The sequence below is a fragment of the Astatotilapia calliptera genome, chromosome 20 (genome assembly GCF_964374335.1).
Source record: "Astatotilapia calliptera chromosome 20, fAstCal68.1, whole genome shotgun sequence".
Taxonomy (NCBI): domain Eukaryota; kingdom Metazoa; phylum Chordata; class Actinopteri; order Cichliformes; family Cichlidae; genus Astatotilapia; species Astatotilapia calliptera.
The window spans coordinates 1,656,137-1,680,294 of NC_137441.1; the positions used below are offsets into that span (position 1 = coordinate 1,656,137).

At 42.1% G+C, this 24,158-nt stretch overlaps 2 protein-coding genes and 1 long non-coding RNA gene across 9 annotated transcripts; 1 reads left to right on the forward strand and 2 right to left on the reverse strand.

Moving 5' to 3' along the window:
* Nucleotides 1–2,209: 2,209 nt before the first annotated feature.
* On the reverse strand, nt 2,210–10,200 carry LOC113013808 (uncharacterized). Of its 5 annotated transcripts, none has more exons than XM_080295024.1 (7): nt 9,997–10,193; nt 7,278–7,613; nt 6,307–6,621; nt 5,649–5,738; nt 5,247–5,345; nt 4,521–4,558; nt 2,210–3,431 (listed from the first exon to the last, which is right to left on the reverse strand). In XM_080295024.1, the coding sequence occupies exons 1-7, from the start codon at nt 10,034–10,036 to the stop codon at nt 3,258–3,260; spliced, it is 1,092 nt and encodes a 363-aa protein (XP_080151150.1). In that variant the 5' UTR covers nt 10,037–10,193; the 3' UTR covers nt 2,210–3,257. The 5 variants fall into 5 exon arrangements, with proteins under 5 accessions (XP_080151150.1, XP_026010771.2, XP_026010769.2 ...); XM_026154986.2 differs by having other exon boundaries at nt 5,649–5,741; XM_026154984.2 differs by having other exon boundaries at nt 5,247–5,351; nt 5,649–5,741; nt 9,997–10,192.
* Nucleotides 10,201–13,385: 3,185 nt separating this feature from the next.
* Nucleotides 13,386–20,773, reverse strand: LOC113013814 (uncharacterized). 3 transcript variants are annotated; one of them, XM_026154996.2, is made up of 6 exons: nt 20,425–20,773; nt 15,781–16,083; nt 15,123–15,212; nt 14,779–14,874; nt 14,217–14,257; nt 13,386–13,913 (listed from the first exon to the last, which is right to left on the reverse strand). In XM_026154996.2, exons 1-6 carry the CDS (start codon nt 20,771–20,773, stop codon nt 13,794–13,796), a joined length of 999 nt encoding a protein of 332 aa, XP_026010781.2. In that variant the 3' UTR covers nt 13,386–13,793. The 3 variants fall into 3 exon arrangements, with proteins under 3 accessions (XP_026010781.2, XP_026010780.2, XP_080151152.1); XM_026154995.2 differs by having other exon boundaries at nt 15,123–15,215; XM_080295026.1 differs by having other exon boundaries at nt 15,123–15,260.
* On the forward strand, nt 18,940–21,006 carry LOC145422993 (uncharacterized). Its single transcript, XR_013904135.1, has 2 exons — nt 18,940–19,292; nt 20,646–21,006. It is a non-coding gene; the product is annotated as an uncharacterized LOC145422993 (long non-coding RNA).
* The last annotated feature ends 3,152 nt before the right edge of the window (nt 21,007–24,158 follow it).

Consider the following 24,158-nt stretch of genomic DNA (forward strand, 5'->3'; position numbering starts at 1 on the left):
GTGTAAATTTGGCTTCCAACCACAATACCAACCCTGCCAACCCTCCTGGAGCTCTGTGTCTGCCAAGTAAACCAGCAACCCCTATGTGATGGGCCGTGGCCTGCAATGCTGTGCAGGTGAGGTGGACTCACCTGCACGGCATCTGCAATCACACCTCACCAGCATAAAAAGCTGTGCTTATTGTGTCATTGTGGTTGTTGTTATGTTGAGCTGGTAGCGGGTTAGCTGCAGCTGTGCTGTAAACAGCAACCGAGAGTTAATAAAGGATGCTTAAAACCATAAAAATGTCACCAGGTCTGCTGTGGTTTACTACACCCTTCCTTCTCATCAGTCTCTGCACCATCTCTAGTAATTCATCACAAACCCAGCAATCAGACGTCTCCCCTATCAACAAGCATGTGGCAACAGTGGGAAGGAAAAACTCTCTTATAAAAGGAGAGAAGTTGTCTTCCTCTGAATCTAAACTGGGAGCTGGAAGATAAATACTTTATTTATACTGAAGAGAAGTTTACATATCCAGCAGCTTATTTTGGCCAGAGGGGCCGATGGTGCGATATGGCAGCCTCGCTTCTGTCAGTCTGCCCCAGGGCAGCTGTGGCTACAACTGTAGCTGCCTCCACCAGTGTGTGAATGTGAGAGTGAATGAATAGTGGAATTGTAAAGTGCTTTGAGGGTCTCAAAAAGTGCTATATAAATGCAATCCATTATTATTATTATTATTATTATTAGTTTCCTGAAAAACTCCACAGTGTCAGAGCTTCTCGGACCTGCTGCCCCTGAACATGGTGCCTGCTCAGACCTGAGAGGAAACCTCAGGGGAAGCTTTCTGCTCACGCTGCGTGCAGCAGTGATTGAGCGCTGCTGACCACAATAAGGACATAATCAGATGGTAAAAAGAATACTTTGAGGATTTCCTCAATCCCACCAACACTTTCTGTGGAAGGAGAGAGTGAGGAGTTGCTCAAGGCTCAGGATGTTGTACATGACTCTGCAGCACAGTCTGGAAGTCTTTTTTGTGGATGGAGGATGTGCTCCAACACTCCTCAGCCTCCCTGGGTGGATCTTTACCTGGATGCTGGCAAGAAGAGTCTGTCTCTAAGCTAAAACTCAGATTATGGAGGAAAAGTGTGTTTTTTATTCTGGACTTGTAACCTTGAACCATCTTGTTATCTCCTGGAGCTTATGTGAAGGACCATTCAGTCCCTGTACAACTATAGTGAGAGCTTGGTTTGCATTTCCAGGCTCTGCTGTTTGTCACCAACTCTTTCACAGCTTTAATGAAGAGAATTTGTAGGCAGATAGTTTCCACCTTCTTGGCGTCAGGATCACTCTGCTTTTTGCAGAAGATGTGGTCTCTTGGTCTCATCATGCAGTCATGAAGTTCACACTTCAGGGCAGTTTGTAGCCAAGTGTGAAGCAGCTGGGATGAGACTAAGCACCTCTGAGTCCAAGTCCCCGCTGCTCAGCCAGAAAAGGCTGGTGTGCTCTCTCTGGATGAAGAACAAGTTGCTGCTCTGAATGGAGGAGTTGAGGTATTTTGGGGTCCTGTTCATAAAAGTCATGGGAAATGGACTGGTTCTAATATAGCACTTTTCTACTCTTCTGAGCCTTCAAAGCACTTTACACAACTTGTCCTGAAGCCAGGAATCGAAGGACCAACCTTCCGATCAGTAGGTGACCTGCTGTACCGCCTGAGCTACAGCCGCCCAGTCAGAGAAGAGTGGAGCAGGAGGCGTGGACGGGTGCAGTGTCTGCAGGTGAGCGTGTGTTCAGAGTGGAGTTGCTTCCACTGTTAAACATTATTTGGTATCAGTTTTACACAGTGAGCTGAAATGAAGATCTTAAACTTGCAGAAAAAAAACCTGCTGAGTGCTCATTGATACATTTCTATTCTATCAATTAGCAGCACTCAGCAGGTTTATATTTGATGGGTAACAGTCTGAAAATCCTCTTTTTCTTTTCGTGACTGACTCTGAGGTTGTGAAAGACATGACTGCTCAGAGGACTGATGGAGAGGAAGAGGCCTGGTCCACATCATACAGATAATACTGACAGTTAACTTCTTAAGAACTGTGCAGAACAGCTTCTGATAACAACATGCAAATTTAGTCGCCATAGAAACAGCTGAACAGGAAGACAAACATGTGAAAGACACTTGTTGCTCAACAGCAGTGACTGAATACAAACAAACTCATTTTCTGTGCTGATATCAAATAGAAAAAAGCTTTTATTCTCACACTGAACAAAGAGAAAATATCTCTGCTAACAAGTGAGGTGGTAAATATTACATTCAGTGTCTGTAGAGTCGATGTGGTTGCTCTCATTATTGTAATTAAGGTTTATTAATACAGCGCTTTACAAGAACAAAAGTCACAAAGCTCTTTACAGCACAGAGTAAGATACAAGAATTCAAACAAGGTAAACAGATAGCATGCACAGGCAGGTCCAACAGTGTCACAGATCGTAGGTCCAGTGGAAGTGAGTTCAATATCTTGGAGAGATCCAGAGCTGATCCAGGTACAGCCAACAAGCACCGATCTGCTTGTTGGAGCGAATGCAGCTTTGCTCTGCACTCACTTCCACCACTGTTTGATTTAATAAGCTAAAGATTTTCTACATTATGAAAGTTTATTTCAGTAAAACATTGTCCTGTTAAACATTAAAGCATTAGTTTTAAACAGTGGCCTGACACTTTGCAGAAGCTAATCAAGGAAGCTGATCTTGCTAAACTGACACCAAGCTGAGCATGCAGTCTGAACACTTCCCCATTTTCTTCACTCGTGTGACTCTGAAGTTGTGAAAGACAAGAAGTTTTTCTTTTTTTAAAGAATTATTTCAAGACTTTAGATTTAGCAAAGAACTGTGTGTGTACATGGAACATGACAGGAACAAAGTTTTTTAACTCCTCGAATGACTGAAGGAGAGGAAAAGCTCTGATCCTGAAAATGTTTTCAGTAAACTTAAGAACTGTGCAGATCAGCTGTCTGACAGATTTCCCTGCATCTTCACTGAGTCACTTTACTGCCACAGGATCACTGATTGGACCTGTGCTCAACTTCAAAACACCAAAATCCCTCAGTGACCATAATTTACACAGCTATGACATCACAGCATCTGACCAATCACACGCTGTCACCGTCCTGTTGTTACATTAAAATAAAATCCCATTCAAACAGATTTTGGTGTGAATCAGATTATTTACACTGAAAGCTTCCTCTGGTCCCTTCACAGAGAAACGTGGCAGCAGCAGCTTGAAGCTAAGCTACACTCGAGTACAACGAATCATCTCTGACATCAGAGCTCACATGGACCCGAGGCGCAGAGTAGATAACTTCACCAGTGTTACCACTCGAGGCTCCGTTGGGAGAGCCAAAAGTCCTCTTGGAAAAATTCACCTCAGAGTAGGTGAGTTTGCTTGAGTCGTCTTCCTCCTGAAAAAGAGAACGCGCAGAGATGAAACTGTTGATCAGCTGCCACATTTTCAATAATGTTTAGGATTGTTAACACAAACCGACTCGAAGGACGAGACGAGCAGGTGCGTCGTCAGCCCTGAGTGAGTGGGGCCGGAGCCCCGCTCTTGTAATAGAACAGTTCATTAAAGGGCCGGTGTGTTCAGGCATCTGTTTGTCACCGGGCATCACAGGTGATAAATAATGTGAGCACTGTGTGACTGATGTTATTTATTTAAGAATGAAAAATGAACCCCTCACTTGTGTGTAATTTTCCTGTTTATGTTTTGTTATGAAAAGAACATCGAGGGAACCGTTTACCCTGCCCGGGATAGGGTTACCGGGGCCCTGTCCTGGAGCCTGGCCCGGGGAGGGTGCCTGAGGGCGAGCGTCTGGTGGCCGGGCCTTAGTCCATGGGGCCCGGCCGGGCACAGCCCGAAGAGGAGACATGGGCCCATCCTCCCGCAGGCCCACCACCCGCAGGAGGCACCATAGGGGTCGGGTGCATTGTGTGCCAGGTGGCGACTTCTAATTTCAGTATTCTCCTCTGCCTGTTGTCTTCCACAGGCTTCTGTTTGGGGTCTTTACTGTTTCAGCACATTCTGAGCACTTTAACACACATGATGTTCAGCTGCATGTCTCTCAAACCCCAAAATGTTTCTGAGCTGCAGAGCCTGTGTACAGTAGGTGGATCACTGATAACTTTCTCCAACCTGAAGAAAAAATAGTCCCAGTTTGTGCTCCTGACAGATTTGTGTGTAAAGTAACGGAAAGTCCCTTTGACACATGTACTAAATCTATCAGAAACCATTAAGGTGACTGTTGTTAAACCCTTTTTTATCACTTAAGAAATAATACAAAGTTAAGTCCCATTGTGTCACAGTATGACTGTACTCAGTGAACGTTTCCATCCACACGTCTGCAGCAGGTCTCTGAGGTCATGTTTTTATGTTCTAGCATGCTGCTATCAGCACTGTGTGATATTTATCTTTAAACCTGCTGAACTAATAAAATTCTACTTACTAATTTCACCAAAACTGTGACGCTGTGAGTAAAGTTGATCAAACTCACCTCTGTGACAGCAGCCTGCTCGGTTTCCACAGGAGGATCTGAAAACACATCAGAGAGAATATTTTTGATGATTTAGTGCTGACAGATCTCCATCTGTGACGACCTTCACCAAAGACACTGAAGACTTTATTCAGAGAGTGATTCAGACAACATTTCTGCCAGGCTTTGGATATAAATTCTCGTGATGGTTTCCACCACATCTCCTCCAACATGCTGAAGCCGGTCAGAAACCTTCAGTTTTTAAAAAGTCATTTTTAAGTAGTTTTCTACCAAAACATTAGCAGGAGCCACACAGCAGATTTAATCAAGGCAGAATAGTATTTTAAGTATAAATTAACTGTAACATTAGCCACACGTGACTCCTCTGCTTTGGGCTATTTATCAATGATTAATGTGAAACTTTACATTTTCATTTGTGTAATAAAATGATTGTTTCTGGTTTGTTTTTAATTTGCTTTGCTGTCTGTAAATCACAGTCAGTTTAATGTTAGCACCTGCTGCTGTAACAGTAACTATTACATCACTTCCAGGTGTAACTGGAAGTTTAAACTGAGCAGCAGTTCACTCTCTTAACCTGAATTCAGATCTTAAGGTGGTTTTTGTTCAGTGATTTTTCTGGGTCGAGGTTGTGTTGTTGTGTTTGTCTTTTCAAAGCTTTAATTCACAAAGAATTAAATACAAACTGAGCGATGAGTGTGTCTGTCTGTGTGCTTCCTGCTGTCTCACCCTTTGGTTTAGAGGATCTTTTCTTGCAGAATATCAGCACAGACACTGATAACAGGATGATGATGAGAGCCAGAGTCAGACCCACAACCAGCAGCACATCTGCAGCTGATTGAGAAGAACAACAAGCTGAAGACATGCGTACAGTATATAGAGCTGTACAGTAAGAACTCATCACCTACAGACTGAAATAATATGAAATAGAGTTAGTGTTATTTTAGCATTTTACAGCTTCTAAAGAACATATTCACCTCAGATTGTTTGCTAATGTCACTTGTCAAACTAAATGAAAAGCATATAACAGGACACATTAAGGAGTAATTATGATAATAATTAAACCAGTTTTCACTCAGGTTATAAAGAATCTGTCAGTGTTTCTACTCTCAGACTCATAGATGGATGTACCTGCAGATGCTGCTCTTTCAGGCTGCTCAGTGCTTCCAGTCAAAGTTAATGAAGGTGTGCAGCTTCCTGTAGTCGTGGCTGATGGTCCAGCTGCTGAACAAGAGCAGAGAGGAAAGTTTGACTTATAAATGTTTGGAGCTGTGAAGAAGAAAAACACAAAGATTCAAAAATCAGCTGAGAAATCAAACGAGCCTTAAATGGATCCACTGATTGAGAAAAAAACAGTTTGGAAAATTTAGTTTTAGATTAAAAAAATGCACTAAAATAGTTTAACAATGAAATAAAATATGAATGTATGTTGAAATATCAGGTTCTTGGAAACAATAAAGACATTTAGGGACATTAATGGTCACCTGTTCATTTCCAGCTCCACACTCTGATTCCTGCTCTCCATCACAGTAACTTTACAAAGTTCACATTCTAAATAATCTTGTTTCTAAATAATTCTGTTTCTATGTTGAGATAAACTGAGTGCTGAGAGCAGCCTGAGCTGTTGGCTCACAGGGATCACTGTACAGACACTGAGCTCATTATTAGAAACTTTGCTCGTGTTCAACATGAACATCCACCACTGGAACAGCAGATATATGACAGGAAATAAGGAACAGCTGAACAGCTCCACTCTGACAACATTTGATTAATGTCAGTAAAAACTCACCGTCTGTGACAGTGACCTCAAAGTCTCTGAATGAACTGCTGGAAGATCCACCCAGTATACAGCTGTACCGTCCTGAGTCAGACTTGGTCAGCTGTGTGATGCTCACATACAGAACTCCTGAAGCATATCCAATGTTGTATCTGCCTCTCTGAGCTTTGACATCATCTGTATGAACAAGAATGTTGTGTCCTCCACACTCTCCTCTGCAGAAGAACCCTCTGTTTCCAGGTTGTTTAAAGGAACATCCGACTGTGAGAGAGCTTCCAGTTTCTTTATCAAAGTGTTTCAGCTGATCATCGTTTCCATCCAGCAGTGCTGTTAAAGAGACAAACGATCAATAGTTACTATCAGTGCTGAAGATGATGCAGTCTGATCAGAGTAACTCCAGTTTGATCCACAGTTACACTGGGAGCTGCCCAGTTCAACCAGTCTGACAGAGGAACTGTTGAACTAAGTGAGATTTAAACGGCTTCATCATCAGACTGATTGGATTCATGAAAACCAGCTTTTATGACAAGTATAGACTCTAAACTGTGAACCCTTCATGGTTTTAAGTACATTTAAAGTCTGGATGGACGTTTGTGTTGTGAATGTGATTGTCACACATTCATTGAGGAAGAATCCATTTTGCTGTGAGGGGAACTCTTGGAAAGATCAAACCGACGACACAGAAGCAAAAACTCATCAAAGAAAATCAAAGTTACATCAGGAAATCTTCTTCCATTCATCAGCGTCTGTTTCTGACATCAACATTTCATTCACATCATTATCAGCTGACACACTCACTAATATTCACACACACTCGTGTCCCAGCTGCAGTTCATCGGTTACTTAGAGGAGTCCAAATGTAACCAACAGTTGACAGAAGAACAAACTTCAGCTTCTTTAAACCGTCAGCAGCTGTCAGTGAAACTCAAACTTTGCTTCAGGAACAGAAACTAAACATTTCCACAGCTGAAACAGAAACTCACCTTCAGCAACAACGATCACGAACGGTGTGAGTGAAGCTGATGATGAAGATCCAGCCAAACCACAGCTGTACTGTCCAGAGTCAGACTCAGTCAGCTTTGAGATGCTCACATATAAAACATAAATTAATTCTATTTCATATTCAATGCTGTATCTGCCTGTTTGAGCTCTGACATCAGTTGTATTAATGAGAATGTTTTCTCCTTCACATTCTTCTCTGCAGAACATCTTCCATGTTCCTGGAGACTCAAAGGAGAATCCAGCTTTCAAATCTCCTCCAATGACTCCATAGTGAAGAATCTGAGCATCGGTGACTTCAGGGTTTCCATCCTGCAGAGCTGTTGGAAACATGAACCATCAACAGTTACTGTTTGTACTTCCTGTAAGAAGCTGCAGTCTGATCACAACATTCACACACAGACACACTGAGACTAAAGTCTGAATAACAACAATGATTCATGTCAAATACATTTTATTGTCTAAAGTGGTGGAAAATCTTCTTCCAGTCGACACGACTCAAAATATATCTGAACATGTTTCCTATGTGTGACAGGTGAGACCTGGAGACTCGGGACCGCCCCTGGTGGGCGGAGCTGGTCTTTGCTCCTTTTATAAGCGCAGGTGTGGGCAATTGGGTATTCCTCTGCAAACCTGAAACTGCGAGTGCTTGGTCCGAGTTGGGCAAGTTGGTGTTTCTTAACTATGAAAGTCTGATACGGGTCTTCCCCTAAACTTCTGTTAGAACGGTAGGTTACACAAAAATGTACCACTTGAGCTCTGGCTGTTGGCAGAGGTTTACAGTTATTTGCACCCTTGTAGGTGGGAAACATTGCTCCCGTGAGAACGGTATAGTAGACTTCATCGCCACTGACCCACATTTATTAGGGTGTGACACGAACTTGTGGACAGGTAACAAAACCAATTCAGTTGAGGAATATTCCTGTGTTTTACTGTCCAGCTAAGTGATCTCCTGCCTTTTATTTACAGAGTACCGAGCTGCTGCTTTGCCAGGTGGATTTCTGGCTGCGGGTAAAGGACCCGATACCTCAGTGTGTTTTAATTTGTTTTAAACCGGTGTAAGTCGACAGACTGACTGTTGCGGCTGTCGATGGTTTTGTTTTTTGTTTTAATTTTTTCTGTATCAGTAGGCACCACAGATATTGATCCTTTTAGTATTTTAACTCCTTTTTTATATATATATATTGTCGCAGACGGTGAAGGCGCTGCAGGGAAAACAAATCCTTTTTTTTGTCTCCCCGCTTTTGCATGCACAGCGGTGGGCCTGAGTGAAGACGGCACTGAAGATTTGCCTTTTTCTACAGTGTTTTACCCATTTGGGGTCATGTGTGAGTTGCCGTCCACTTTTAACCTGTGTGCTATGTCGATTTGTTTTTAAACGGTTCCCTGCAGCGCTTGTCCTGGCTCATGGCAATCGTACAGTTTTATAGTTTCTAATAAGGTAAAGTTTTTAATTGTTTTTAGGTGCCGCTGTTACACTGTTTCTTTTATTTTGTATTAAAAATCTTTTAAACTGACTGTGCGCCTACGGCTCTGTCCTATTTTAAATAGGTACCTACCACGGGTCACAAACGCATGAATAAAATGACAATAAAAGATGAACAAAACATGACATGTAAATGACTCATAACTCTGTGTGGTACTTGTAGTAATTATGTGTTGAGAGATTGAAGCAACAGCTCAACATGCAAGTTTTTCATGTGTTTCATCCACAGGAAGTGATGTCATCATTTAGTTTAAATGTACTGCTGGTGTCAAAGTTCATGAAGCAACAACAAAACCAGTGATGAAGTTTTTATTTGTTGTAACTTTGTTTTACTGAGGGTGATTGTGGCTCAGGAGTTGGGAGTTCACCTTGTAATCTGAAGGTTGCCGGTTCGAGTCCCGGCTTGGACAGTCTCAGTCGTTGTGTCCTTGGGCAAGACACTTTGTTTTTTTTTTTTTGTTGTTATTTTTTGAGGAAGTAAATACTTGCAATGAACGACATGTTATTGAGTAATTTATGACTCTATTTCAAAGCTCTGAAGCCAAACTCAGCAGCTGATGTGAGTCAGTTACTTTATGTGAATGATTTCAGTTCATTCCAGCATTTAAACTCTGTGCAGTCGTATTTCTGTTCAGCTCCAACAGGACAAACAGGAAAATTAGCAAATAACTTTTCACACAACTCTGGGTTTGAAGATGCTGACAGATTTCACTCACAGGTTTATATTTGTCTGCAGGAAGTGATGTCATTTTGTCAAATCTATATGCACTGTGGGAGTGAACTGTGAATAGTCACAGTGAAGAAACATGAACATGTAACAGTAAAAGCAACAAAATGTGTTTTTGTCTTTCAAAGAAAAATTCATTGACTTGATCAACAAGTTTGTATTTTCAAATAATAACTGAAAGTATCAGGTGGAGTTTTTACTTTGATATTACAGGTTATTTTGAGGACGTAACAAACACTTGTAAGAAACCATCTTTGAAAGGACGAATCCTAAAGCCAAAGTGAGCAGCAACATGTCCATGAATGTCTCACTGTGATGGTTTCTTCTGTCCATACTGGCCACAAACACATCCATGGAATCATGAATAAAAGCAGTTTGAATGGAAGAAGCGTCCATGAAAGTGACTCATAGCTGACTCTGATCATCATGTTTAACAACAGAAACATGTTGAAGAAGGAGAGTGACAGAAAGAACAAGTGAATGTACTCACAAAGGAAGAAGAAGCAGATCAGAGTGTGACGGACTTTCATGATGAGGCTCTGATGGTTCACTGCTGCCTCTCTTCTTCTTCACTGGAAACCAGGAACTTGTGACGCCTCACTTCTCTAACTGAAGGAGTCCCTCCTCCAAACACCACAGCACCTCTACACTCCTCCCCTCTGCATCCGTCTGTGAGTCTGCTGCAGGGCCTCAGGCTTCCTCCTTATATTTATAGTATTATGTGCAAAGTGCTGCAGGAAATACAATGATGACACTTGACTCTGTTAAATTCAGCACCGTGACCAAAACCTCCAACAATGATCATCATTCATCATGAAATCATTTCTCTTTCTGTATCTGAAGAACTTTAGTTTGGGATCATTTAGAAAAACAGTTTGGGTCAAATGTTAGAAAAGAGTCAGACTTTCTTTCTTCTCACAGTTTGTTTAACATGAGTTTCAAATCTTTGCACATTTAAATACATCTATGAACAGAATATGAAAGAACAACAGTTCTGATATTATATCAAACATTTCAATCACCTTGTGGTTCAAAGTGGTATTACATGACAGCCTCATGTAATACCACTTTGAACCACAAGGTGACGCACGAGTCAGTGTAGCATCCAGTACGTCCTCAGTCCGACATCAGACATCCCAACATTATTCCAGTTAGCTCAATATTCCAGTTCCAGGAATGCAGGAATGTTACTGTCACACTCAGCCAACTGATCCTCCTGAGACACAGAAAAAACATCTTTTGACAGAGTAAAGTTTAATATTAAACAAATTAAATAAATAAATCAGCTGTAATCTGATATTTGTGACCTACCGGAGACTGAGAGAGAGCAACTTGTGTTTTTGGAAACATTTGAAGTGTTGCTGAATTCCAGTGTAAGGCTGAGGGTTTATCCTCGTCAGTGTTCGCATTATGTTCCACGGTTGATGTACCTGATGTTTGTTCCAGAACCACACCCACTGTTACACACTCTGAATGAGGCAATAAAGGGAATCATCTTCCTATTGCTGCCTGGCTTCATTCTGTTAAAGACTTTATTCTTTCCCCCTGAAAGGAGACCTCACTGTGATGGTTACTTTGATGGACTGTCTAATCTTGAACAATTTGTCTCAACTTATTGAACTGGCCATAATTAGGAGCCAGCAAATTGTGACCAGGTTATCTGAATCATGCTAAAAATACAGATACACTGAAAAGTGTTTAAGTTACGACTGCCTCTAGAAATGAACGCCTCCTGTTGTTTGTGCGCTCGGATTTTCTTTCCCTAAAAGCAGACGGCCTGTTTCCTGTTTGATGTAATCAGAGGACTACCTGCTTGGTGTTTGTAGGCGACTGTCCCAGGTTCATGTTTCATGGTAAAAAAACGTTTCAATGGTATTTCAGTATGATTATAACTGAACTGATCATGACAGGAGACCTACAGTTTAATGTTGTTTAAGCACACATGTTATGAATTTTATAAATCAACAGGATGAAGGAACAAATCAAACTCATTCGAAATATTCTACAAGCTCTCGCATTTCTCAACATTGTTACCTTCAGACTAATGTATGACGATGGAGCTCTTTGTCAGTGTGAGACAAAGTTCCCAGACAGGTCCAGCCCACTGTTCTTACTCTGATTTCACAACAACTATTATGGAATCAAAAACCTCAAAGTGCTGACTGACTGCTAAATACATCTGTAAAATCTGTCATATAATTTCTTTTATTTGCATCAGTGTGAAGAGAACGTCTCTGTATGTAATGAGCCTGTCTGCAGCCAGCAGCCGCCTGTGTACTGTGTGCTGAATCACTCCACCCTGTCTTTCTGTAGGCCTGTTTGTGTGGCAGGTCTCATGTACTGGAGGGTTAGTGCAGCTGGATTTCCATCAGTGACACTGACAACATCTGGCTGGTTCCCCTCCCTGAGACACTTTTTGAGTTTTGCTTTGGGTTCTTGAATCAAACAGCACTGTGTGCAGCATTTCTTCACCCACACACTCATTTACTGCTGATTATACTGACTAGACCCACCATGGTTATCACTCTATCCAATGGCTGTTAATAGCAGTTATCACTCCCAAGTATGGCTCAGATTGGCCCTCCTGTTCTGCAGCTTCACCCCAGCACAGTCTATCCTCCAGTTCCTGGGGCTTCTCCTGAACCTGCTCCTTCACCCATCCCTGTTCCCGGGGTGAGAGCGACCGGGGCCCGGCCTGCACCCGCGCCAGTTCCTCAGGTGGGGACAGCTGTAGGGCTGCAGCTATTGATTATTTTAGTAATGGAGTAATTATTTTTAAAATGTGCTGTTCAAATGAAGCTGGCTTGACTTGAATATTAATACTGAGTTGACAGAATCCACGTGTATTGCATAAAGACACATAAAAAGTAAAGACTTTATATCCATGTATCTGATAACAGGAGTTCTAAACTAAAACTCCTCCAGGTGACGGTGTCACGGCAGCTGCCCTGGAGTAAAACACAAACACAAGATTAGAGCCTGACGTCGGGGCGGTGAGGTGATGTCAGGCACTGCTGCCCAGATTAAAGTCTCCAGGTTCAAGGGTCTTGGTCAGCTGGGGTCTTTCTGTGACATTCATGTGCTCTCCCACGGTCCAATGAGACGGTTGTCAGGTTGTGCCCAAAACATATAGGTGTGTATATGAGAGAGTGTGGTTTCTGTCCTTTCTGACTTGCGACCTGTGCAGGTGGACCCGCCTCTCTCCCTGTGACAGCTGGGACAGACTCCACCCCTGTGACCCTCAGCTGAATAAGCAGTTAACAAAAATGATCCACAGAAATTCCTCCGTTTGCAGTTCAGTAGGTAACGTGCTCATCACATCCACTGATTGTGTTGTTGTTGTAAGTTAGGGTAACTGGAACAGCTGCTCTTTCACAGACTGGACCCCACATCAGCTCCCTACTCCATCCTGTAGTACAAACTGGTGTGACACCAAAGTCTGTTCCATACAAATAATCTGATTCAGTTCAAACACCAACATAGTGCTGACCTAAAGAACACCAAAAGTCACAGGAACGCTGTGGAAATGTGGGATTTGCAGCAGGACTGATGTGGATTACAAAGTGAAGGCAGACTTATGATGTTTCAACCACTGTAATAATAATAGAATAAGAACACCATCCTTGTAGCTGCTGCGTGCTGCGTATGCTAAGGTTTTATATGGTTTGCTGTTAGCTCTGTGTGGCTAACCAGCTGATTAGTCTGATGCAGATCCATCAAGTGATTCCAAATGAACTTTTAATGCAATGGATTCACTTAAAACGCTCAAATAAAATAGAAGAATTCAAAGTTGTCTCTGTTTAGGGTTGAGTAAAATATGAAATCTGTAACATTTAATTATTTTTCTTAGTGTACAAAAAACAGACTGATCTGGGGAGGTAATGTTTTTGTTGTTTTTAATAACATGTACATAATATTGGCAGTTTCATGATACTGAGGGGAGCGACTGTTTCTGTCCAGGGTGGGAGGGGTCAGAAGACATTTTTCGTGTCAGTCTCGGGGTCCTGGAGGTGTCGAGGTGTTGGAGAGAAGGAAGACTGCAGACACCTTCTCAGACAAATGGATGACACACTGCAGCAGAAAGACTTCACAGTGTCCACGGGGCACTCGTGTAGGATGATGGGGGCTGGTGGGGCTGGTTCTTCCTGCAGTTCCAGCAGCTGCAGTTCCTCTAACAGCCACTTGAAGCTGACTCTGAAGTGAGTCAATATTTACAGTTTTCAGGGTTTGTGTTCAAACTTTAAACCTGAGGCACTGAAACAAACCCAGGTGTGAATCCAGAGAGTCTCATGTGTGGTGTGTGAGTGTAGAGTAGGTCTGGTCCTGGTCCCTGCCGGCTGGATCGAGGCTCTGGTAGGTCGAGTCTTCACGTGTAGAACCTGGAGTAAAGTTCTCGTAGTTGACGTCCTGAAACAGAGACAAACTGTCTTCTTCACATAAAAAGAAGAGACTCTGACTTGGTTAAATCATTTGTGCTGGTAAATATTTCCACGTTGCCTCGTTGAACCTCTCAGACAACAGTGTCTCTGTTTGTTGTTGGAGTCTCCGTCTGGGCGGCCATTTTTGTCACCTACCTGTTTGAATTCACCTTCTTGGACTGTAATTTCTGGAACAGTCTACAAACTGAACCATCACACTGTGACTGCTTTATTTCTTTGTTACAGTAGCAGTCTGTCAACAGTGAGAGGAACCAAAGAGAAAGAAAGTCACCTCCATGTTTGTGCCCTCTGAGTTTCCTCTGGTCCTCAAACCTGTGGAACAAACAAAGGATGTTCCTCTGTTAGAGGGAACAATCATTCAAAGTGCACGTGAGGCTGAAGATCACTGCTGCCCCTCCTGTTCTTTCATCCTGCTTAGTTGGACTTTATTAGGCTTCATTTTAGACTTTGCCTTCAGAATCAAAGACTCACATTTGCTCGAGTCTCCTCCTGTGTACTGAAGAAGTGATCCACAATAATTATACTATTTTACAGTTTTCATATATTTTTCCTGTTTTTACTTCACACGTCTGAAGCAGAGAACATCTGGATCTGATCCTGCTGACAGTGTCCAGAGTTCATGTGTGACACAGTTTAGGATTCAGTTACTTCCAGTGTTTAACATCATCTCTACAAGTCACTCCACTCTCCTCTTAGAGCCCAAAGTGGACAAGCAGGATGAAATATTTTGATGTTTGACTGCAGCTGTTTGAACAGACTTCAAGTGAAGTGAAAAAAGAGTTTTTGGTTAGAAACGAGACGTTCTGTGTGTTTCTGTGTCTCTGTTGTCTTACCTCTGCTGCTCTTCCTCTTGATGCAGATTATTAGAACAGTCAGTGATGAGAGGATGATGATGATGAGCAGAGAGATGATTACATACAGCAGCACACCTGTGACAGCAGAACAAGCTTGTTTTACATATTGATTGATGAGTTGCACATGTAGTGAAATAACAGACGTGAAACGAATAAACAAACAGATAAAAGTTCTACATGAACAAGAGGAGCTCACAGAGAATTTAGAAAAAGAAAACGAGTTTGGCACAACGTCACACTCACATCATACTTCTGATTAGAAAAGCTGCCACACAGGACAGGCTGATTAAAAACATACTGTCTTCTCTCATAGATGGATGTACCTGCAGATGCTGCTCTTTCAGGCTGCTCAGTGCTTCCAGTCAAAGTTAATGAAGGTGTGCAGCTTCCTGTAGTTGTGGCTGATGGTCCAGCTGCTGAACAAGAGCAGAGAGGAAAGTTTGACTTATAAATGTTTGGAGCTGTGAAGAAGAAAAACACAAAGATTCAAAAATCAGCTGAGAAATCAAACGAGCCTTAAATGGATCCACTGACTGAGAAAAAAACAGTTTGGAAAATTTAGTTTTAGATTAAAAAAATGCACTAAAATAGTTTAACAATGAAATAAAATATGAATGTATGTTGAAATATCAGGTTCTTGGAAACAATAAAGACATTTAGGGACATTAATGGTCACCTGTTCATTTCCAGCTCCACACTCTGATTCCTGCTCTCCATCACAGTAACTTTACAAAATTCACATTCTAAATAATCTTGTTTCTAAATAATTCTGTTTCTATGTTGAGATAAACTGAGTGCTGAGAGCAGCCTGAGCTGTTGGCTCACAGGGATCACTGTACAGACACTGAGCTCATTATTAGAAACTTTGCTCGTGTTCAACATGAACATCCACCACTGGAACAGCAGATATATGACAGGAAATAAGGAACAGCTGAACAGCTCCACTCTGACAACATTTGATTAATGTCAGTAAAAACTCACCGTCTGTGACAGTGACCTGAAAGTCTCTGAATGATCCACTCAGGTAACATCTGTACCGTCCTGAGTCAGACTTGGTCAGCTGTGTGATGCTCACATACAGAACTCCTGAATCATATCCAATGTTGTATCTGCCTCTCTGAGCTCTGTTATCATTTGTGTCAACAAGAATGTTGTGTCCTCCACACTCTCCTCTGCAGAACAACTTTCTGTTTCCAGGTTGTTTAAAGGAACATCCGACTGTGAGAGAGCTTCCAGTTTCTTTATCAAAGTGTTTCAGCTGATCATCGTTTCCATCCAGCAGTGCTGTTAAAGAGACAAACGATCAATAGTTACTATCAGTGCTGAAGATGATGCAGTCTGATCACAATAACTCCAGTTTCATCCACAGTTACACTGGCAGCTGCCCAGTTCAACCAGTCTGACAGAGGAACTGTTGGACTAAGTGAGATTTAAACGGCTTCATCATCAGACTGATTGGATTCATGAAAACAACAACAACAACAATCTTTATTTATAGAGCACATTTAAAAACCAACGGCATGCCAAAGTGCTTAACATAAAACAAATTAACACAAGTATAATCAAAGTCATAAAAACAAAAAATAAAAGTGTAAAATTATGTTCACAGGAAAAAGCCACCAATAGAAAAAAGTATAACTATAGCACATAACTATAGCACAATATAACTATGCCATCAAAACACAATGGCGATATGACATGCACAGCGCAAATAAAAGCATGATAGGAAAATTAATAGAATAAATCACTGCAAACAAGGCCAGCATTTAACCGGTAGAAAAAGCAAGATTAAACAAATACGCTTTAAGCCGTGATTTAAAAGATTGAATAGAGTCAGACGCCCAGATGCCAATCGGAAGGTTGTTCCACAACTCTGGTGCAGCCAGAGCAAACGCTCGATCACCTCTAGACTTCATCCAAGATCTAGGCTGCACCAGCAGTAACTGTGAGGATGATCTTAAAGCCCTAGCAGGAACATATGAGCTTAGGAGTTCCTTAAGATAGCTCGGTGCTATGTTGTTAGTGATTTTAAAAGTAAACAGCAGAATTTTAAATTGGATACGGTATTTCACAGGCAACCAATGCAAATCAGCTAGGACGGGAGTAATGTGGGCAAACTTCCTAGTTTTGGTTAGAATGCGTGCAGCAGCATTTTGGACTGTCTGTAATCTATGAAGGAGGGCAGAGTGGAGACCAAAATAGAGTGAATTGCAGTAATCCAGCCTCGAAGTTACAAAGGCATGGATGAGCTTTTCCAGGTCTTTATGCGGGATATACTGCCTGGCCTTAGAAATAAGGCGGAGTTGGTAAAAACTGGATCTAACAACAGCAGACACTTATCAAGTTTAAATGAGCTGTCAAGTAACACGCCCAGATTCCTAACAGTGTCGGAAAAGGAACTAGTGAGAAAACCACAAGCATCACGAAGTTTGGCACGGAGAACGTTACTGCCAAAAACCACAATTTCAGTTTTCTTATCATTGAGGATAAGAGTATTTGCCAGGAGCCATTGCTTGACCTCACGCATGCACTCTCGAAAACAATTCAAGGACAAAGCTAGGTCATCATTTAACTCAAAGTAGATCTGAATGTCATCAGCATAATAATGAAAAGCGATGTGATATTTCTCAAAGATAGCGCTTAAAGGAAGCATGTACAATGAGAACAGAGTAGGGCCTAACACAGATCCCTGAGGGACACCACAGCAAACAGGTACAGCGGAGGAAGAGGAAGTGGCCAAGTGAACCGAGGAGAGCCGATTGGAGAGGTAAGATTTAAACAAATCCAGGGCAGCACCCTTGATGCCTACAGTGTGCTCAAGTCTCGCCAATAGGATGTTATGATCAACCATATCAAATGCCGACGATAGATCCAATAGCACTAGGACCGAGGAGCGTCCATTATCGGCCATTATTAGAAGGTCATTAAGAACTCGGAGCAGCGCTGACTCAGTGCTATGATGTGGATTGAAGGCCGATTGGAATTTATCATTAATGCTATTCTCATCCAGGTAGGCCTGGAGTTGAAGCAAAACTATCTTCTCAGGAAGTTTGGCCAAGAACGGAAGCTTTGAAATCGGCCTATAGTTCGCATAATCATTATAATCGAGGTTCCTTTTTTTAAGAACAGGCTGAATTATAGCATGTTTAAAGGCTGATGGTACGCAGCCGGAAAGCAAAGAAGAGTTCAAAAGGGACAATATACTAGGTCCAATTGCACTGAAACAGTCCTTAACTATACGAGATGGAAGAACATCATATACGGGATTAGTATTGTTCAGTTGTTCAACTAGACGCTTTAGAGTAGGGAGTGAAACGGGTTCAAACTGATAGAAGGAAGAGGAACAGTCAGGGGTAAACGCAGGGCCTGTCATTAAAGGAAGAGCAGATTTAAGAGATGAGACTTTATCTAAAAAATAATTTAAAAATTGTTCGCAAAGAACCGGGGAGCACAGCAGCGGCATAGTGGGGCAGGGGTTGACCACAGAGTTAAACATTTTAAATAAAATTCGAGGATTGTTACCATTGGTAGAGATAATTTTTGAAAGGAAAGCTGCTTTAGCCATTTTGGCAGCAGTTTAAAACTTCAAGCGGCTAATACGTAGGATGTCGTAAGATGCCTGGAGTTTATCTTTCCTCCACCTCCTCTCATCACGCCGACACACACGTCGTAGAGCGCGAACAGAGTCACTTAACCAGCATTGTGAATAAGTTCTGGGGCGCTTCATTTTAACAGGTGCAACAATGTCGAGGATGGAGGAACATGTAGTTAACAGGGTATTGGCAAAATTCTCAACCGTATGAGGGGTAAGACAATCTGACGTAATAGATGCAGAATTCACAAAAGAAGCAGAGAAATTCACCACAGTATCAGCATTAACAGTACGCATAGGGCAAAGAGGAGCCTCAAGGTGTAATCCAATATTACCTAGGTCAACATCGAAGATAACCGGGGAGTGGTCAGAAAGACCAGTATTTCTAATATCCTTAATGCATATATCCACACCATATGTAAAGACCAAATCAAGGGTATGGCCTTTAACATGGGTTGGTTCATTCACCCACTGAGTAAGATTAAAAGAGTCAGTCAATGCAAGAAAATCTTTGACCAATTGGTCATCCATACAGCAGACATGTATATTAAAATCACCAGAAATAATAACAAAGCCATATTTAAAAAGAATGGATCCCAAAAAGTCAGCAAATTAAGAAATAAACATCTTGTGGTATTTAGGCGGACGATAAACCACAACACACAGAGTAGTCCGAGAGCCAGTCAGCTCCAATAACTGAGCTTCAAAGCTAGAGTAGATGGGGGAGGGTAGCAGCCGAGCTTCATGTTTGTTTTTAAAAACCGAGGCTAAGCCGCCACCTCTGCCAGTGAGCCTTGGTGAGCTAAAAAAAGCACAGTCAGGAGGGAGAAGCTCAGAGAAGGGGATGAACTCACCCGGAGAAGTCCACGTCTCCGTCAGAAATAGAACGTCCAGTCCCGTGGTGAGGAAAAAGTCATTTAAGAGAAAAGCCTTATTCGAGAGAGACCTGACGTTAAATAAAGCCATCCGAGTCCGAGGAGCTAGGTCATTAGCGGTGGCCCGTCGCAGAGTGCTGAGGTTGTTATGTTGAACACCACAACCGAGCGACGTTATCCAGGACCGAATAGGGAGGCAAGCCACTGGGCGGGCAGGGTAGGTTTGAAGGCCAGCAAGGCAGATCCAACGATGACTCAACAGTTTAGCCGCGGAGCGGCTCCTGGAATAGTGGATGAAACGTGAAAGCTCACGGCTTGTAAAAGGGTAATCCGTAGCCATGGCTCTAAGATAAGCCTTGAAGCGGACGCGAACGCCACTCCTTCTACCCCGTTTCCTGAAGCGTTTCTTACGCAGAGTGGAAAAAGGTAAGTAGGTCACACTGGTGGGGGAAACGGGCATCAAGGGGATTGCATCGCCCAAGGTCCCACAGAGGTCCAGTCGTTGGGGATAGGAAAACCGAAGATTCAGGAGCGTGTCTCTGTCATAAGTAATTAGCGTACAGTCACCTAGTGAACATAAAACCAAAGATAAAACAACAAGGAGTGCTACGCCAAGGCGCAGTCGAAGTCGAAGACGGCCTGCCATGCACACCGGAGCCATCTTGAAACTGCTCGCTTCACTCTTAAACCAGCTTTTATGACAAGTATAGACTCTAAACTGTGAACCCTTCATGGTTTTAAGTACATTTAAAGTCTGGATGGACGTTTGTGTTGTGAATGTGATTTTCACACATTCATTGAGGAAGAATCCATTTTGCTGTGAGGGGAACTCTTGGAAAGATCAAACCGACGACACAGAAGCAAAAACTCATCAAAGAAAATCAAAGTTACATCAGGAAATCTTCTTCCATTCATCAGCGTCTGTTTCTGACATCAACATTTCATTCACATCATTATCAGCTGACACACTCACTAATATTCACACACACTCGTGTCCCAGCTGCAGTTCATCGGTTACTTAGAGGAGTCCAAATGTAACCAACAGTTGACAGAAGAACAAACTTCAGCTTCTTTAAACCGTCAGCAGCTGTCAGTGAAACTCAAACTTTGCTTCAGAAACAGAAACTAAACATTTCCACAGCTGAAACAGAAACTCACCTTCAGCAACAACGATCACAAACTGTGTGAGTGAAGCTGATGATGAAGATCCACCCAAACCACAGCTGTACTGTCCAGAGTCAGACTCAGTCAGCTTTGAGATGCTCACAGATAAAACATAAATTAATTCTATTTTATATTCAATGCTGTATCTGCCTGTTTGAGCTCTGACATCAGTTGTATTAATGAGAATGTTTTCTCCTTCACATTCTTCTCTGCAGAACATCTTCCATGTTCCTGGAGAATTAAAGGAGAATCCAGCTTTAAAATCTCCTCCAATGACTCCATAGTGAAGAATCTGAGCATCGGTGACTTCAGGGTTTCCATCCTGCAGAGCTGTTGGAAACATGAACCATCAACAGTTACTGTTTGTACTTCCTGTAAGAAGCTGCAGTCTGATCACAACATTCACACACAGACACACTGAGACTAAAGTCTGAATAACAACAATGATTCATGTCAAATACATTTTATTGTCTAAAGTGGTGGAAAATCTTCTTCCAGTCGACATGACTCAAAATATATCTGAACATGTTTCCTATGCATGAATAAAATAACAATAAAAGATGAAGATGAACAAAACATGACATGTAAATGACTCATAACTCCTCTGTGTGGTACTTGTAGTAATTATATGTTGAGAGATTGAAGCAACAGCTCAACATGCAAGTTTTTCATGTGTTTCATCCACAGGAAGTGATGTCATCATTTAGTTTAAATGTACTGCTGGTGTCAAAGTTCATGAAGCAACAACAAAACCAGTGATGAAGTTTTTATTTGTTGTAACTTTGTTTTACTGAGGGTGATCGTGGCTCAGGAGTTGGGAGTTCACCTTGTAATCTGAAGGTTGCCGGTTCGATCCCCGGCTTGGACAGTCTCAGTCGTTGTGTCCTTGGGCAAGACACTTCGTTTTTTTTTTTTTTTGAGGACGTAACAAATACTTGCAATGAACGACATGTTATTGAGTAATTTATGACTCTATTTTACAGTTTTTTCTGAATGCTTAAACCCTAACTGTGATTCCTGTAGCACAATCTCTAAAACTATTCAGACTTATAGCAAAACCACTCACTGAGTTTGCAAAACTAAAAGCACAAAAACTGCTTTGCACTCAGTTTGCAATTTTGTAACACACACTTTGCAAAACTGTAGGCACAATTCACTGCACAACACTCAATTACCAAATTTCCAACACACTCCTAGCAAAAGCATACACATGTATGGCTATCATTAACACTAATTTGCCAACTGTCTGGCACACTTTCACATGTGAAAACTTTTTTAGATAATTAGTTCACTTTGCAATCAGCCTAAGCACTATAATACAGGTAAGCTGTGTGTGCAGAGTACAATGGAGGGAGCAGAAAGAGTGAGAAGTAGAGGAGGCCGAGGAAGAGGACGTGGAGGTGAAGAAGTAGGATGAAGAGGACGACAAGGACAAGGAGGAGTGGAGAGGAAGGGTAGGAAGAGTAAGAAATAGAATTGCTGATGACATCAGAGCTACAATAGTGGACCATGTAATCAACCGTGGAATGACCCTGAGGGTAGCTGGCCAACGGGTCCAGCCTAACTCGAGCCGCTACACTGTAGCAAGCAACATAAGGACATCTTGAAATGAGAATCAGTGAGTACAGTCACTTCGCACAAAGATTTGTAGCACTGCCATATGCCAATGAGAAACACACCAATACCATTGATGTAAAAATACTGAAATTGTTACTTTACAGAATTGCTAGATGACCAGATGCTGGGGCAGAGGAAGCATGTTCACTGCAGACCAAGTAACCCATATAGTCATTATGGCGACTGCAAATAATCCTATACTTGGAAATAAACACTTGTGTTTGTTTTGATGTGTGTGAATAAACACCAGTACTTGAAGTTTGGATCCCTCTATGCTTATGGATCTATGACAGAAGTATGAGCTCAAACTGACATAGCCTACCTTGTGCACAGAGAAAGCAAAAGCCAGATGTGTTTTGTATTCATACCATCAGTGTGCAGTTGGCGCATTGTGTGCTTAGTAGATGATGGCTTGTGTGTACTGTTTGATACGGAAACACCATTTTTACGAAGGTGTGGAGAGTTAATCTAGCTGTGTTTGCTTTTGCAAGAGAACTACAATGTTTTGATGATTGGGTGACAGGTTTTCTTATTTGTGTGAAGAGTTTTGCAAAATTAGCCAATAGTTACAAAAAATGTGCTTAAGCAATCAGAAAAAACTGTAAAGCTCTGAAGCCAAACTCAGCAGCTGATGTGAGTCAGTTACTTTATGTAAATGATTTCAGTTCATTCCAGCATTTAAACTCTGTGCAGTCGTATTTCTGTTCAGCTCTGATGTCATCAGCATTTCTATTTCTTACTCTTCTTACCCTTCCTCTCCCCCTTCCTCATCTTCCTCTCCCCCCTCCTCGTCTTCCTCTTGCTCCTCCTTGTCCTTGTCGTCCTCTTCATCCTACTTCTTCACCTCCACGTCCTCTTCCTCGGCCTCCTCTACTTCTCACTCTTTCTGCTCCCTCCATTGTACTCCGCACACACAGCTTACCTGTATTATAGCGCTTAGGCTGATTGCAAAGTGAACGAATTATCTAAAAAAGTTTACACATGTGAAAGTGTGCCAGACAGTTGGCAAATTAGAGTTAATGATAGCCATACATGTGTATACTTTTGCTAGGAGTGTGTTGGAAATTTGGTAATTGAGTGTTGTGCAGTGAATTGTGCCTACAGTTTTGCAAAGTGTGTGTTACAAAATTGCAAACTGAGTGCAAAGCAGTTTTTGTGCTTTTAGTTTTGCAAACTCAGTGAGTGGTTTTGCTATAAGTCTGAATAGTTTTAGAGATTGTGCTACAGGAATCACAGTTAGGGTTTAAGCATTCAGAAAAAACTGTAAACACCGGGCGATCGCGGCTCAAGAGTTGGGTGTTTGTCTTGTAATTGGAAGGTTGCCGGTTCGAGCCCTAGCTCGGACAGTCTTAGTCGTTGTGTCCTTGGGCAAGACACTTCACCCTCCCGCCTACTGGTGTTGGCCAGAGGGGCCGATGGCGCGATATGGCAGCCTCGCCTCTGTCAGTCTGCCCCAGGGCAGCTGTGGCTACACCTGTAGCTTCCTCCACCAGTGTGTGAATGAATAGTGGAGATGTAAAGCGCTTTGAGGGCCCTGAAAAGCACTATATAAATGCAATCCATTATTATTATAGAGAAAACAAGTTTTTTTTTCTTTTCTCTCTCATTGGTTATTAAAGGAACTTTAATATATTTTAATTCCACCTGACACCTCCACAGGGTTTCAATATAAAGAGTTCAGAGAGTTGAAGACATCCCAGCACAATGCAGAGGCCATCAGGGAAGGTCCAGTCTGGTTTGTGTTGTCATGTTTGTATGTTAAACAGTGAAAATGCTCCTTAAGTTTTAATCAAGTCACTCATTACAAATCAGTTTGATTGTTTTTAAGTAAACAAAATCGAGTTCTATTCATTGCACATAAATGTCACGATCTGGGGAAAACGCATGGATGGTTTTTGATAAATTGGCACGCCCGTGTAGCGTGCTGGCTAGAGCCACATGCGGCAAAGGTTAACAATGGGTTGCAAGACGAACGCAGCTACTTTAGTAACATCCCGTGCACTGATCACAGATGAGAGAATGAACAAAGTGAAGAAACACTTGCAGCACCTGAGGTGAGCGGAAGCTGACGCACGCTGCTCCAGGGAGGAGCTTGATTTCCATGTCGTAGG